The sequence below is a fragment of the Globicephala melas genome, chromosome 9 (assembly GCF_963455315.2).
Source record: "Globicephala melas chromosome 9, mGloMel1.2, whole genome shotgun sequence".
NCBI lineage: Eukaryota > Metazoa > Chordata > Mammalia > Artiodactyla > Delphinidae > Globicephala > Globicephala melas.
Window position 1 is genome coordinate 17,409,102 of NC_083322.1, and position 17,268 is coordinate 17,426,369.

A 17,268-nucleotide genomic window follows, 5' to 3' on the forward strand; every position below is an offset into this window, starting at 1 on the left:
TTTCTATTTCTAAAATCCTTTTATCATCCCAAACAGAAACTCTGTACTTATTAAACAAAAACTTCCCATTCTCCCTCCCCCTCCCAGCCTCTGTTCTGCTTTCTGTGTCAATGAATTGCCTATTCTAGTTACCTCGTATCGGTGGAATCATACAGTTTTTGTTTTTTGTGACTGGCTTATTTTACTTAACATAATGGGTTTTTTTTGTTTTTGTTTTTTTTATGGTATGCGGGCCTCTCACTGTTGTAGCCTCTCCCGTTGCAGAGCACAGGCTCCGGATGCGCAGGCTCAGTGGCCGTGGCTCACGGGCCTAGCCACTCCACGGCATGTGGGATCTTCCCGGACCGGGGCACGAACCCGTGTCCCCTGCATCGGCAGGCGGACTCTCAACCACTGCGCCACCAGGGAAGCCCCTAACATAATGTTTTTAAGGTTCATCCACACTGTACCATGTATCAGAATTTCATTCTTTTTATGGCTGAATAACATTTCATTGTATGTATACACTACATTTTGTTTATCCATTCATCTGTTGATGGACACGTGGGTTGTATTGTGAATAATTCTGCTATGAAATTTGTGTACAAGTTCTGTTCAAATCCTTCCTTTCAATTCTTTTGGTATATCCCCCAAAGTGGAATTGCTGGATCAGATGCTAATTCCATGTTTAACTTTTTGAGGAACCACCAAACTGTTTTCCATAGCAGCTGCAGTTCTTGACATTTTATAGTGTTTTTTTTCTTTTCTTTTAATTTTTATTGGAGTTTAGTTGATTTACAATGTGTTAGTTTCAGATGTATAGCAAAATGAATCTGTTATACCTATACATATATCCATTCTTTTTTAGATGCTTTTCCCATATAGACCATTACAGAGTAATGAGTAGAGTTTCCTATGCTATACAGTAGTGGCCCTATGTTGTTTTTTTTTTTTAACATCTTTATTGGAGTATAATTGCTTTACAATGTTGTATTACCTTCTGCTGTATAACAAAGTGAATCAGCTATATGTATACATAGATCCCATATCCCCTCCCTCTTGAGGCTCCCTCCCACTATAGTGTATTTTATACAAATCTTTTGAACAGGGTCCTAAGTACAAAACCATGTATACAGCACTTTATGAGTGATAAGGAACTTTTGAGCATGATTTTGAGTGTATGATTTTTATTTACTACATGGGAGGTTTTTGGTGATGCAGGAGCGTTTTTATGTATGTCAGAATTTGTACTGTGTTGTCTGTTTACAATAGCCAGGACATGGAACCAACCTAAATGTCCATCCACAGATGAATGGATAAAGAAGATGTGGCACATATATACAGTGGAATATTACTCAGCCATAAAAAGAAATGAAATTGAGTTATTTGTAGTGAGGTGGATGGACCTAGAGTCTGTCATAGAGAGTGAAATAAGTCAGAAAGAGAAAAACAAATACTGTATGCTAACGCATATATATGGAATCTTAAAAAAAAAAGGTACTGATAAACCTAGTTGCAGGGCAGGAATAAAGATGTAGACATAGAGAATGGACTTGAGGACATGGGATGGGAGGGGGAAGCTGGGGCGAAGTGAGAGTAGCATCAACATATATACACTACCGAATGTAAAATAGTTGGCTGGTGTGAAGCAGCAGCATAGCACAGGGAGATTGGCTTGGTGCTTTGCGATGACCTAGAGGGGTGGGATAGGGAGGATGGGAGGGAGGCTCAAGAGGGAGGAGATATGGGGACATGTGTATGCATATGGCTGATTCTCTTTGTTGTGCAACAGAAACCAACACAGTATTGTGAAGCAATTATACTCCAATAAAGATCTATTAAAAAAAAAATGACCGCTTAGAGTTGAGCCCAAGAAAAGTCTGCCCTAACCAACACATGCTTGCTACCCTGCTCTCTGTCTCTGGCTCACTCTTAACCTGAAGTGGAGGACTGCCCTTCCCCCAGCTCAGTGTGGTCCCCCTGCGCGCCCCTCCTCCATTTCTGGGATTTCTAAGTAATAAATCTTGTAACTTAAAAAAAAGAATTTATACTGTGTTGTGTTATTAGTTGCAGGTGATATAGAGAACAAGAACTTAAATAATGAAGTAGAGATTTCCTGTAGAATTTAAATTTTTGAAAGAGTAATGTCACTTTTACTTTGAGGACATTTGCACTATATACCGAAGAATATGCGACCGAGCCTTCAGTAATCATAACTTCTGTCTTACCATATTGGAAAGGACATGGGCTTTGAAGTTGTCAGTCTTACTTTTGCATTCCTTAACACCCCTCATTTTATTTATTTGTTTGTTTGTTTCTTTTTGAATTTTTATTGGAGTATAGTTGATTTACAGTGTTGTGTTTCTGCTGTACAACAAAGTGAATCAGTTACTCAGTTATACATATACATATATCCACTCTTTTTAGATTCTTTTCCCATATAGGTCATTACAGAGTATTGAGTAGAGTTCCCTGTGCTATACAGTAGGTCCTTATTAGTTATCTATTTTATACATAATAGGGTGTATATGTCAATTCCAATCTCCCAATTTATCCCTCTCCCCCTTTCCCCCCCTGGTAACCATAAGATTAAACCCCTCATTTTATATATGAGGAAACTGATAGTGGCAAAACTGGGTCTGCAGACCAGGATTCCTGAATTGTTTATAAATACATATACCATTTTTTTCTTTTTAAGAAACTTATATTTTGAAATAATTATAGGTTCATAAAAAGATATTTCATTTTATTTTTCTTCTAATTATTAACAAAAGTCAGATTTAATTTTCCTAAAAGAGATGAAAATAATTTCTTTTTTTAAGTTTGGCCATTTGAATTGCAAAAATGTTTGTTGTAGCAATACAGATAATACAGATTTTCAAAATAAAATTAGTACCTCCATTTTGTCTTTTGTGATATGGATAACATTTTGGTGTATAACCTTCAATGTGCTTTATTTTCTTCGAGAAACAAATCAAATATATACACATAGAGTTTTTATATTTATGTGGAAGTAGTTATATATTTACGTTAGTCTCCAATTTACTTTTACAAATTAAAAAATCGTATATAATAGACATCTCCTGATTCAACACACATCAACCTTACGGCTATATCATTATTTACTTAATGATTTGCCAGCTGATGGATAGTTAACATTGTTCGCAGTTTTCTACTCTTATGAACAATGCTGCAAAACATATAGCAAAGTACTTGGTGCACATGTGTGAGTATTTATGTAGGATAGAGTCTAAGGTGGTTTAAGGGAGTGGTTAAAAGCACAGATGTGGGGCTAATTCCTGGAATGAATCCAGGCCGCACCACTTAATAGCTGTGCAATTTAAGGCAAGGTACTCTTTGTGCTCCCATTTCCCTTTGTAAAGAGGAACTTAGATCAGTGATAATCTCTGCTTTGCCAGGGGAGACTAACTTTGACAGGCTGGTGGGGGAAAAATGCTACCTCACTGTTTACTAACTAAAGAGGTTGATCATCTTTTCATATGTTGTAATCATTTGTAATTCTTTTGTGAACTACTCATCATATTCTGATCTCATTTTTTCTTTTGACTTGTTTGCCTTTTAAAAATTGCTTGTAAGATTTCTATATATTCTGGATAGTGACTCTTGTATACGGTGAATATATCCTTTACTCTGTTGCTTGCTTTACTCTGTTGCTTTAATTTGTCTGTTTTTTTCTTTTCACATTGCTAAGTTGATCATATCTATCTTTTATGAATTTCTGTTTCTGCTTAGGAAGACTTTCTGTATCCCAAGATTTTTAAAAATTCTATTTTCTTCTAACACTTTAATAGTTTATTTCAGTGTATAGCTGTTTAGACAGATCATATGAGATTTGTTTTGATTGCAGTGTGAGATAGCTATATACTGTTTCTTTCTTAAAATGGATAGACCAGGACCCTGTTACTGCTTTTAAATTGGGTCCATCCTCACCATATTGATTTGTTATGTCCCCCCACACCTTTTTTAAATAAATTCATTTATTTATTTTTGGCTGTGTTGGGTCTTCGTTGCTGTGCATGGGCTTTCTCTAGTTGTGATGAGCAGGGGCTACTCTTCATTGCGGTGCATGGGCTTCTCATTGCGGTGGCTTTGCTTGTTGCAGAGCACAGGCTCTAGGCGCATAGGCTTCAGTAGTTGTGGCTCGCAGGCTCATTAGTTGTGGCTCACGGGCTCTAGAGCGCAGGCTCAGTAGCTGTGGCACACAGGCTTGGTTGCGGCATGTGAATCTTCTCAGACCAGGGCTCTAACCCATGTCCCCTGCATCGGCAGGTGGATTCTTAACCACTGCGCCACCAGGGAAGCCCTTGTTATGTCCCTTTTATCAAATATTAAAATCTCATTAATTCATTGTTCTGTTTATAGATTCTCTAGTTTCTTTGATCTTTTGTCTGTTTTTGTACCAATATCAAATTATTTGTTACTGTAGCTTTGTAGTACAGTTCAGTATCTGATAGTGCAGATCCCCACATTTCTTCCACAAAAGTTTCAAAGCATGTCTCATGCATTTACTCTTTCATGTAAACTTTAGAATTAGTTTGTCAAATTATGTAAACAAACAAAATATCTCCGTTATTTTGACATAGCGTTTTAATTTAACAGTGACTTTAGCCTGAAAATTTTCAATTCTCCATAATCTAAAAAGATAAATTATTTAATTTTTAAAAAGACTTTGAGGCATGGATGTCTATTTGTTCTCTTCCCCCTTTCTATAGGCTTTTTGTAGCATTTCTATAATAAAAAGGAATATTTTAATTTTGTTTAATACGTGTGTATTTTCCCAGAAGTGAACTTTTCATTGGCATATTAATACATATTTAATTGTAAACAATTAGGTTCTATGGCATATTTTTTTCAAGTCTTATGTTTTCTGTGGTAATGGTTTGATATTAACATGTAATTACAGGTAACTGAAACTGCTCTTCTTCATTAGTTTTATTTTGTAAACTAGGACACATTTTAGACTACTATAATACTCTTTTAGTTATGTGGCAGTATTACTACTAGCTTTTAGGTGAAAGATAAGACAGTGTAGAGTATGTTTTAAGGTGAAGATGTTTCTGCATAGTATTTATTCCCCTAAAATATGCTATGATTAGTACTGGTTAGTATTAAATGTTTTAGCTAAAAAAAGGAAGTTCTTTTGTGTTTCTGTTGAATCAAAAAATTTAACAACCTCACGCCTTTTATCTTGACATGAAGAATATACAGAATTCCATCTTCTGAGATAGCAAAAATTGATCTAATTTTTCAAATTTTTTATGCAATTTGATTCTTGATCATTGAATATGCCATATTTTTTCAGTAGTAAGCAGTATATTTTGTTTTTTCTTATGCAGGTCTTCGAAGTTCTACAGTTTAGTTCCTAGCGCTGAACCTCCTTCTCCCTTAAATTATTATAAACTTTTGCTGCTGTTTAATAAACGTGAAGATGTCTCGCAGTCCTGATGTGAAGGAAGACCCTGTGGAATGTCCTCTTTGCATGGAGCCCTTGGAGATAGATGATATCAACTTTTTCCCTTGCACCTGTGGCTACCAGATTTGCCGATTTTGTTGGCATCGAATTCGCACTGATGAAAATGGGCTTTGTCCTGCATGCAGAAAGGTAAATACTCCAAAATAACTTTGTGTTTAGTTTTTTTCCCCATGCCTATGAGTAAGTAGATTTAAAAGAATCTACCAACCTCAGATGAGATAATGTGTAGCATTGTATTTTTAAGATTTAATGAAGTGGAAAGAACACTGCCCTGGGAGTCAGAGTCTCGCCTTTATTGTTAACTAAGTATATGACCTTGGTGAAGCCACATAACCTCTCTGGTTGGCCTTAGTTTTCTTATCTGAGGAGATTGACAAGGTTGGTGGTGCTGGCTGTTTAATAGGATTAGGAGTAGAGAGAGGCAGTAGATTTAGATAGGATGGTGTGAAATTGGAAAAGCACAATCAGTATTACATCTGGGGGGAAATTTGCTTTAGTTTTCTAGTACAAAATAGTAGAGAAGTTTTGATGTTTACTAAAAAAGATCATGAGTTAAAATGAAAAGAGAAATCCTGGTTTAGAAGGTAATACTTAACTTCATTTGTTGGTCCTTAGGACAATCCTAGGCTGATAGTGCTATCCCTATTGTATGCTTAAGGAAACTAGGCCTTTTAAGTAACTTATCGAAGGCATCAGCTAATGGGTAGTAGGTTTGGGGGTCAAATGCAAGTCCTTTGAATCCTTTCTAAATCTAAAGTGTCTATGATTTTTAAAATAGTATTCTGGGTTTTGTTGTTTTTATAAGCAGATGCAGCAGTTACAGTGTAGTAAGTGACCTATTAGGGTGAGTAGGATTGCTGCATCTCTGTTTTGAAGGTTTATTACCACCTTAGGGATTAATGCAAATAGCTATTTTTTGCCTTATCTTTAATGTCTGTTTGTATGATTTAAACTTTCTTTTGTTTACCCATTCAAAGAGCTCTTGGTTCATTATTACCAAATTTTGAGAATTGGAAATGTGTTTTAGATACCTAGGTTATTAAAAAAAATAATATCTCAGAAGGCAATGCATTGTCCAGTTTTTTTTTTTTAATCTAATGGGCAGTTAATGTAGATGATATGAATGAAAAAAGGTGAGCTCTACTTAAATGTTAATTAATGTAGTTTATATATATATATATATATATAAGTTATATAACAGTAGGTGTTTATAATGTATATAATATCTTTTTATATAGTTCATATACTTTAAGAATGTGAATGGAAAGGTAAATGAAAACGATAACATTAGCTTTTTAAATTTGTGTTAATGAATTTTAAAACATTCAGTTGTATTTAAAAAATCAGTTCCCCATCATTCCATTAGAGGACAATTGTACTGAACTATTATGTTGAAAGTGGTGACTTTCAGGATAACCTAAGACTATTTGAGGAAATGGCAAAGAAATTCATTTCAGTTTTAAGGGATTACCTAGAATCACCTCAAATCCTTAGAAAGTGGAGCAAAAAATAGAAAAAACTTTAAGATTAAAAACTAAACAGAGTAACTTCAGCAAAGCTGGTTGTTAGTAAAAGGGTTCCTTTCTGGGAGGACTAGTGTGAGGAATCTGGAGGGCAGAAGGCCATTGGGATCAATTTAAAGAAAAAGTGTTAACTCAAAACATATTCAGGAGAAGACTTGAAAAAGGGTAATAATAGTGGTGCTTCAAGATCCTCGGAAAACTGTCAGTGTGGTTGGTTGAGTACAGAGGCATTGGAACAACAGTCCAACTTTTATGCCAGGTAGCAGGTACAGATGCCCTCTGGGTGGAACACTGATTATAAATTTAGGTCGGAGCCTTAAAGGGGATAGAAATACCCTGGAGGAACTAGGACCTCCTATGCTCAGAAGATGAACTATTAGCCTACCCCTTTGAGCTGTTTTTCCTCTCTGTGGTCACAAAGAAACATCCTGCAGCAAATAGAAATAGTATTTTATAGACTGGTTGACAGAATTCTTACATGTGCAACAACCAAGAATCAATAGGTATTTCAGGAAAGCCAACATTATGGAAGAGAAGCACAAAAATCAGTATATAGAAGAATCTAACATAAGTAAGCAAACAGAAAGAAACTTTTTCAAGTGTCATTGGTACCTCTCAAAGAGGTAAGAGAGAATGACATATTCATGTAGAAGGAACATTTTTTTTTTAAAAAAACAGATCTTCAAAATAAACAATCCTATAGATACGTTGAAGAAAAGAATGAACACAGTTCAAGAGCAAATTAGCGAGTTGGAAGACTGTGCTGAGTATTTTTTTGCAGGATATAGTGCAGAAATTTAAAAAATAGAAAGCATGAAAGAAAAGTGTGGCAATGTAAAAGAGAGATCTACTGGTTCTAATCTCTGCTAAGAGAAGTTTTAGAAGCAGTGGGCTAAGAATGGATCAGAAGAAATAATGAAAGAACTAATAGAAGAAAATTACTCACTGTGAAAAGCAGTTGTCCTCAGATTAGAAGAGTTCTGTAAGTATGAAGCAAGATGACTGAAAAATATCAACATCTGTTTACATAATTGTGAGATTTTAGAATATCTAGAATAAAGACAAAGTTCTGAAAGTCCATGAGAGAAAAATACATAGATCACAAAGGAACAAGAATAAAACTGATGTCAGTGTTTTTGTTTTACAACCATAGAAAAGAGAACACAAACGAAAAATTTGTTTTTCCAAATTTTTGAGTGAAAATAAGTTAATGAATTCTCAATTTCATTCAGATTTGAAAGCATAATAAAACATTTTACAGACATACAAAGATTAATCAGGTTTAATATCCACTATACAATACAACTAGAAGAGTTGAAGATGACTGCAAGATTTTGAACTGAGCAACTAGAAGTAGAGAATGGCCATTAACTGAGATGGGGAAGACTGCATCTTCTAGGAATAGGGTTTTTGAGAAGATCAGGAACTCGGTTTTAAACATGTTAAGTTTGAGATTCCTGTTAGAGACTTAAATGGAGATATTGAATAGACAGGTGAATATTCAAGTTTGGTTTGGGCATGGAGATGTAAATTTGGGAGTTAATCAATATATAGAATATTTTTATAAATTAATGACACTGGATGAAATCACAGAGAGGGTCAGTGGAAAAAATGAGAGATTGTCTAAGGATGAACACCAAGGCTCTCCAACATTTATAGAAAGAAAAGAAAAGAAAAATCCAGATTAAAGAAATATGAGACAACCTCCTTTTGGGTCTCCAAGTTAGAATCTTTAGCTGAGGCACTTATTGTTAATAGTCAGACCAGGAGGTTTTTTTGTTTTTGTCTTTGTTTTTTAATTTCTTGTTGACTTAATATCCACTTAATATCCACAACTCTTAGAACCTCTCCTTAGTTTCTTAACTACCAGACTTTGCTCATACCTGTCTCATGGCATGAGTCACGGAAGGCAGACAGTGCAGGACACACAAAGTCTTGGAATCTGGCTTAGCTTTGCTAGAGAGTGCTGAACACACATAATTATGAAGCTGCCCATCTCAGTCAGGGACCAGCAAATCTTTACATCTCTGGAGCCCAGCCTCAGTGGTTGTGTTAACATGGAAGGAAACCACAAGTGTTTCTGGAGAGGACCGTGAAGCTACAATTTAGATACAGCCCAACCCTGCAGGGAGAAGCCTGTAGAAGGCGTTCTGTGAGATGTCAAATTGAGATGATTTAAATAAACTTGGAGATGCAGGTGGCGCTAGTTGAAGCCAGCTCCTGATTTTGGCTCACAAGATGAAACCTGTCTGCAGAAAGGGCCTCTTTTGTTTTAATAGCTTTGAAAAGCAGAGAGAGAGGCAGGTTTTAAAAACATATGAAGTTGAATGTTTCTCTTTGGTCCTAGTTGCTGAGCCTAGTAGAGTCAAAAGGACCTTAGTGCTTCCCTAAACAGGTGCAGGTCATTCCTTAGACTGCCTTTGCATGTCCTTTTAGTGCAGCATGTCTGAGAAAAATATCTGGTGGAAACAGCAGATGTGGGAACATGGGTGGTTTACTGATATAGCACCATACAACATTGGCTCACATGGAAATTAGAGACTGGCCAAGGAAATGAAAACTTCAACAAGGGTATTATTTTCACCTCAGAAATAATAGAAGATATTGAATCCATGAAACAAGAACAGTATGGTATAAAAAATTCAGTGAATAAGAAACAGTTATTGAAAATTAAAATATGATAGCAGAAATAACTCAGGCAAAGAGTTGGAAGATGAAGTTGAGATGATCTCTTAACAAGTAGTGCAAAAAGTCAAAGGAGAATGTATGAGAGAAGAGATAACTTTTATTTGAGGATCAGTCCAGGAGGTCACATAACAAATAAGTTAGTATTCTAGAAAGAGATCACAATGATACAGAGGAAAATTGTCTTCAATAATATATGATTGAAGAATATTCCCAGAACCAAAGGACATATTTTCAGATTAAAAAGGCCCCAAAGAACACGAAAACATTAATTCAGAAAGATATATGCACTGTTATGTTCCTTGTGGTATTATTTACAGTAACAAGATATGAAAACAACCTAAGTGTTTTGGATGAATGGATAAAGAAGATGTGTATTCCACACACTGGAATACTACTCAGCCATCAAAAGGTGGAATCTTGCCATTTGTGACAGCATGGATGGACCTTGAAGGGTCCATGCTAAGTGAAATAAGTCAGATGGAGAAAGACAAATACTGTATGATTTCACTCATATGTGGAATATACAAACAAAACAAAATAAATGAACAAACCAAATAAAAACAAACACATAGATACAGAGAACAGAGTAGTGGTTACCAGAGGGGAAGAGGCAGAGGGGGAGGGTGAAATAGATAAAGGGCATCAACTGTTTGGTGACAGATAGAAACTAAATTTTTGGTGGTGAGCACGCTGTAGGGTACATAGAAGTAGAAATATAACGTTGTACACATGAAACTTACAGGTTATAAACCAGTGTTATGAAAAGACATTTTCAGACCTGAAAGTTCTCAAAAATATTTTACCTTCTGTGCATTCTTTCTCAGAAATTTACTAGAGGATATGCCCCATCAATATAAAGGAATGAAGAAGATAAAAAAAAAATACATGGGATAGAGGAAATAGGTAATTAAACATAGACAAGAAGCAGTGGGATTTCTTGGATGATGGGGAAGGATGAAAGATGTGACCTGTAGAGGGCAGTTAATCCAGAATGTGGCAAATCAGAAAGCTCCAAGGGGAATCTCTACAAAAAGATCAAAATGAAAGAATACTTAGTGTTTTTAAAGAGAAATGTCTTGTGAAGCCATTTCAACAAGTGGAGGAAATTTTATGGTTGAATTAGTAATAAACACATAGAGATCTAATCAGACAAAACACAGTTATTAACTCTACAGGAAACAAAAACTTGTACAGAAAAAGTAATCATATTATGCTGCAATGGCTCAGATATGAAGTAGGGGTTGAGATTTATTTTTTTCCATACAGATATCCTGTTGTTACTGCATCTTTTGTAGAAAAGACTACCCCTTTACTTTTGAATGGTTTTGGACTCTCATGAAAATCAGTTGCTGATAAATGTGTCAGTCTATTTCTAGAGTCTGTATCTCATCCACGATGATTATGTCTATCTTTTTGTCAATACCATACTGTCTTGACTACTCTAAATCTTCAAATCTGTTATAATAAAAACTTTCAAATTTGTTATTCTTTTTAGAATTTATTCTGTGTATCTGAACCTTAGTCTTTCCACATAAGTTTTTTAATTAGCTTGTTATTTTGTACAAAAAGACTACTGGAATTTTGGTTGAGATTGCATTGAATAAGCAGGTCAATTTGAGGAAAAACGACATCTTGAAAATGTTGACTCATATAGGTCATGAATGAGTTTTATCTTTCCATTTTTCTAGGTTTTAAACATTTCAGAAACAATGTTCTGTAGTTTTTATGTACAGAGTACAGCATGCTTTGTTATATTTGCCTATAACTTTTTTTGGGGGGGGGAATTTTTTTTTTGGGCCACACTATGTGGCATGTGGGATCCCAGCTCCCTCACCAGGGATCAAACCTGTGCCCCCTGTAGTGGAAGGGTGGTGTCCCAACCACTGGACCACCAGGGAGGTCCCTGTGATTTTGAGCTTTGGCACATGATACTGTTTTTAAAATTCCATTTTCCAGTTGTTCATTGTCATTATGTAGAATAATTGATTTTTGTTAAATAGATTCATTAGGACTTTCTAAATAGATGATCACATCTTTTGTGGATAAAGACAGTTTTATTTCTTTCCAACCTTTATTTCTTTAAATTGTTTTTCTTGCCTTATTGCAGTGGGTAAGCCCTACACTATAACCTTGGATAAAAGTGGAATGAACACATATCCTTGTTTGTTCCCAATCTTAGTGAGAAGACGTTGAGTATTTCACTATTAAGTATGTCACTGTTTTTTTGTAGGTGGTCCTTATCAGGTTGAGGAAGTTTGCTTTTATTCTTTGCCTACAGAGAGTTTTTATCATGAGTGGGTGTTGCATTTTATCCAATGCCTTTTCTGCTTCTATTGAGATGATCGTGTGTTATCTCCTTCGTTCTGTAGAAACAGTGATTTAGGCTGATTTTTTTTAATCAACTTTCCCTCCCAAGGGTGAATCTCATTTGATCATGATGTATTATCCTTTTTACTTTCAATTTGCTAATATTTTCAGGAGGAGTTTTGCGTCTGTGTCATGAGAGGTATTTATCTGTGGCTTTCTTTTATGTTGTTTTTAGATTTGGTACCAAAGAAATACTGGTTTCAGGAAATGTTTCCTCCTCTATATTCTGAAAGAGTACATGTGACTGGTGTTCTTTTTTATTTCCTCCCTAAATTCATTGTTTATACTCACTCTATCAGGGTGTTTTCAGGAGGGCTGTTATGAAAACTGGCTACCACAGGATTCCTGTATGTAGATTTCTGGAATTCTTTTTGTACTAGTTCCCCCTGTGTGGTATTTTGCCCCATAAATTTCAGTTGCCTCAACGTCTTCAAATTTTGAACACTGTCCCCCTCTGCTCATTGAGACAGTTGGACCCAGTGCCAATGTCCAGTAAGTGCCAGAAGAGCAGAAAACTGGGACACTTGTGGTTTTCATCTGTCTTCTTTCTTTTCTCTCAGAGGTCATAGACCTGCTGTTCACTGTCTGTCATTCAGTGTCTGAAAACAGTAATTTCATATATTTTGTCTAGTTTTCTAGTTGTTTATGCTGGTAGCCCTAGTCTTTTATCACCTAATGTGCCATGGCTGGAGGTTGAAGTGTGTAAATAATATTTGAACTTCATAATAATGTAATTGTGACCCTTGACCTAACCAAAGGTTGGAAAGTGGGCTTGGAATGTATGGTTAGGCTGGCTGAAAGAAATCTAAATCTTCAATTTGCATAATGTAATAATATTTAATACTGAAAAATCAGGAAGTAGCAATACAAGCATGTTATTTAATGATGTGATAGTAAATGACAAAAGAATCATCTGAAAGAATAAGCAGATTATTTTTAGGGAGAGGCAACTGTTGAGGGGGAGGAAGGATATGGGGGACTGCTCTTTTTCCTAATAAACCTTGTAGAACTGTTTGACTAGGAACACATATAAGAAAAATATCAGTGAAACTAGGGGAGAAACGATAGAGTGGGCAAATGGAAATCATAGGAAAGAAAGTATAATAGTACTGATATTGGTTAGTCATAATCAAATTCAAGATCAAACACATTTTAAAAAGATAAAGAGAATATTTTTCTTACTGATGAAAGGTCCCCTAAAGTCACAAAACTTTTATTTACTTAACAGAGCTAAGAAGTGTATTGAGCTGATGTAAATACCAGGAGAAACTGCACCTACGTGCGTAATGGAGAGACTTCTAATTTCTGTATTTTAGAAATATATGAAGTACACAATAAAAAGGAAATGGAAAATTTGATTAACACAATTAGCAAGCATGTGTGTGTTTGTGCATGCACACAACTCTGTACAAATAAATTTGTACAAAACTTTAAAATACAGGTATAGTGGGTACAAAAATTGACTGTTAGGCCACAATGGATATATTAATCAGTTCCAGAAAGTAGAACTCACTTGTGTATTTCTATTTATTCTTCTTGGGGTTTGTAGCGCTTCTTGAATCTGTGGATTTGGTGAGTTTCATTAGTTCTGGAAAAAATTAAGCTGTTATCTCTTCAGCTGTTGCATTTATTCTCTCTCCTCTCTTTCTGAGACTCTGATTAAATATTTTCCAGATCTTTTCACTATCTGCCATGTCTTTTAATCTCTTTTCTGTTTCTTTCTATTTCTTCCTTTCATGCATTAATGGATGATCTCTTCTGATCAATCAGAATTTTTTCTTTTAGGTCTAGTCTACTGAGTTTTTAAATTTTGCCATTGTGTTTTCCATTTCTAGAAGTAACGTTTGTTCTTTTTTGATACTTGATTTTTTAAAAAAGCTTTTTATACCATGCAGATATTTTCAAGTTTGTCATATATTTGTTAAAACAGATTAGAATTATTGTTTCAAAATCTGTCCAGTAATTCCAGAAGCTGAAGTCTTGTGAGGGATGTTTCTGTTGGTTGTTGTTCATGTTGTTTTATTTCTTTATGTGATTTGTTGTCTGTATCTGCTTCATGGTTGTCATTGAATTATTTGTAAGGTTCTCCAAGGCCCAAGATGAATTTGCCCTCTGATAGAGAGGCTTTGATTTGACTTCTGCTGGATCCTGTAAACATTGCCATTAGGGATGCCTTAAACGTAAAGGTCTTTTGTTCTCCTGGATGCACATCTTCCCTGGGGTTGGTTTCAACTTCTCTAGGATGGTTTTCTTCACACCCTTTTCCTTTTTTCTTATCGTGTACTGACCTCTGTGTAGTTTTTACTTACCCTGAGCCAAAATGAGTTCTTTGAGAGTGGGCTGGGTCTCAGCTTAACGTGGGAGTGATCTCCCCCAAAATTCTTCACCTTGATTTGGCCTTGGACTTTTAATGCTGTCCCTCTTCCCCCATTTGTTCCTCTCTCCCATTTGTTGTTACTCAGACTTTCCACTTATCTCTCTGGGTTTTGACTTTTATCCAAAAATTGTCTTGGGACTTCCCCACTGCAGATCATTATTGTTTTTAAGATGTTGGTTAGGAAAAAGTTTTATACAGTATTTTTCGTTGTCTTTAGCAAGAGGAAGAGATAAAGCTGTAAATGCATTAATTAGGAAATGAAGAACAAAAATAGATGAACTTATTTCCAGGTTAAGAAACCAGAAAAAGAATAAACATTGCGACAGTGGAAAGTAGGGATTAAGTAGAATTTAGTGAAATAGGAAAAAAGCAATATTTCAGTAACGGTTAGAGCTGGTTCTTTGAAACAACGAATAAAATAAAGTCCTGGTAAGTCTGATCAGAAAATAAAACAGAAGACACATGTAAATACACATGTAAATTAGGAATAAAAGTGGAAACATAACTAAACATATGAAAGGAATTAAATGATTACATTAGAGACTATAAACCATCTTAATTAGTAGTTTGGCAATTTGTTGACAAATTAACACCATTAGAAATATTTTACACATTAAAAATGCTTCTCCACAGGTGTCCTATTTAACACTAGTTTGTAACGTGCAGTAGTACCTTTAAAGAAAAATTTTTTACTTGTAATTTTTATTTGATCCTATATTCCTAGAAAATTAGGTTTAACCTATCTGTTTCAGTCAAAAAGTAGACCAGATATATTTTTCTTTATATTCATTTTTAGTACTATTACTAGCTTTGTGGGTCACGGTCTCTTTCTGCAGCTATTCAAATTACGTGTTTTCATATCCCATCTTTAATCTACCTCCGTTCCTCATCTACTGTATGAGCTTATTAATTTTCTATTATTGGATTTGTAGAGTAGGTTTTTATGGTGGTGTGTGTGTGGAGGAGGAACGATCATGGAATTCATGGTAAACTAATTTGTTCTCCTGTGTTGGTATCTTTCTGTATTGGTACGTGTAATGTATCACTATGTAGCAGTTATATTCCAATAAAATTGACTTTAAGTTGACTTTGAAGCCTTATGGAAGTATATTTCCATAGAAAAAACTTGGAATAATATAGAAGAAGATTGGGGTAACCAGTGTTATATACTCAACATGGTGGTGCATCAGTAATATACTTGATGAGAATTGATACTGCAACCCAATTTTTGGTAATTGTCATTCTCCATTTTTTTGTGTGTGTGTATGTATTTTAATTTTTTTGGCATTTGTATTACTTTGCATCATCTTTTATCAGGATTTTACAGTGTCAGAGATTGTTAGCAAAGAAAAAAACCGGAGTGCTTGTCAAATCCTTCATGTTTTCAGAAGAGTTAAAAGTTACATCAGTGTTTTTCAGACTATCTCTGATGCAGAACCAGATTTTTTGTAACCCACCCCCACCCCCAACCACAGTCTGTTGGTGACTGATACAGGGTCCTATTAAGCATGCCTAGTACCCAGCTTGTGTCATGTGATTTACCACCTAAGTTCGATAACAACCACACAGATAACTATCTTATTTTTCAGAGCCCACTGATGAGGTACTTGAATGTTGTGGCAATGTTAAGTTGCTATAAAAGTTTCCAAATGCTTTTTCTCAATTTTTATACTTCTCTTATCATGGACTGGTAAGATTCAGTGCGTGGATTAGACTTTGAAATGGAACTAGGAACAATCTATATGCTTGATCCACTCAGGGAGTAGACTATCACCACTATAGATGTTAATGAAGGGCAACAGCTTTCAAATGAACTTAATGATAAACGCTCCGAAAGGAGCTACCCAGAAATCCTGTGGTAGAAAATAGCTTTTCCATGTGCAAATGAAAATTTTAAATGATCTTGTGGAAAGATATTTTAATTGGTTTGTATGTAGTTCATTTTTATACTTGTGCCCATATAGCTTTGAATAGCTTCGTGGGATTAAAATCATCCAGGCAGATAGATTAAGATTTGAAAGGAGATATAGGTACAGAAGGGTGAGTGGAGAGAGAAGAGATTTAAATTGGGAAGATTACATCATTGATTGAAGAATTGAATTTATTGTAATAGATCCTTAACCATTTGGTTCCTCAAATTAAAATGTAAGAACACTTTGAAATAAGTTTGTTTGTTTTTTTAAAGATGGTAGCCAATTCTTTTTATTTATTTATTTATTTTTGGTTCCGTTGGGTCTTTGTTGCTGTGCGCGGGCTTCCTCTAGTTGTGGTGAGCGGGGGGTGGGGGGGCTACTCTTCGTTGTGGTGCACGGGCTTCTCATTGTGGTGGCTTCTCTTGTTGTGGAGCATGGGCTGTAGGCATGTAGGCTTCAGTAGTTGTGGCACATGGGCTCAGTAGTTGTGGCTCACCGGCTCTAGAGTGCAGGCTCAGCAGTTGTGGCGCATGGGCTTAGTTACTCCGCGGCATGTGGGATCTTCCTGGACCAGGGCTCGAACCTGTGTCTCCTGCATTGGCAGGTGGATTCCTAACCACTGCACCACAGTGGAAGCCCGACATAAGTTTTTTTTTAAAAAAGAAAATTAGTAGTGCTAAATTTCCACTTCTAGAGAGTAGCTTGGTATTAAGGTGGCAAATATTTATTGAACCCCTAAAATGTGTGACATAAACTTTATATTTGATCCTGGAGAAAGCCCTCAGGTCATGCAAAAGTCAGGGAAATTACTGAGTCCTCTGTTTTCTGTGCCTCCCACTCACTAGTAAGTTGGAGTATGCCAAATAGATTCAAATTTTTTTTTTTTTTTTTTTTTGCGGTACGCGGGCCTCTCACTGCTGTGGCCTC

The 17,268-nt window shown here is 35.6% G+C and overlaps 1 protein-coding gene across 7 annotated transcripts in view; it reads left to right on the forward strand.

The window, feature by feature from the left end:
- Nucleotides 1-17,268, forward strand: part of CNOT4 (CCR4-NOT transcription complex subunit 4) — a 139,754-nt gene that overhangs the window by 55,524 nt on the left and 66,962 nt on the right. For all 7 annotated transcript variants that reach the window (XM_030853912.3, XM_030853911.3, XM_030853915.3 and 4 more), the window contains one exon: nucleotides 5,337-5,602. In XM_030853912.3, the coding sequence (XP_030709772.1) occupies nucleotides 5,429-5,602 (174 nt within the window). In that variant the 5' untranslated portion in view covers nucleotides 5,337-5,428. The remainder of the gene's footprint in view (nucleotides 1-5,336; nucleotides 5,603-17,268) is intronic.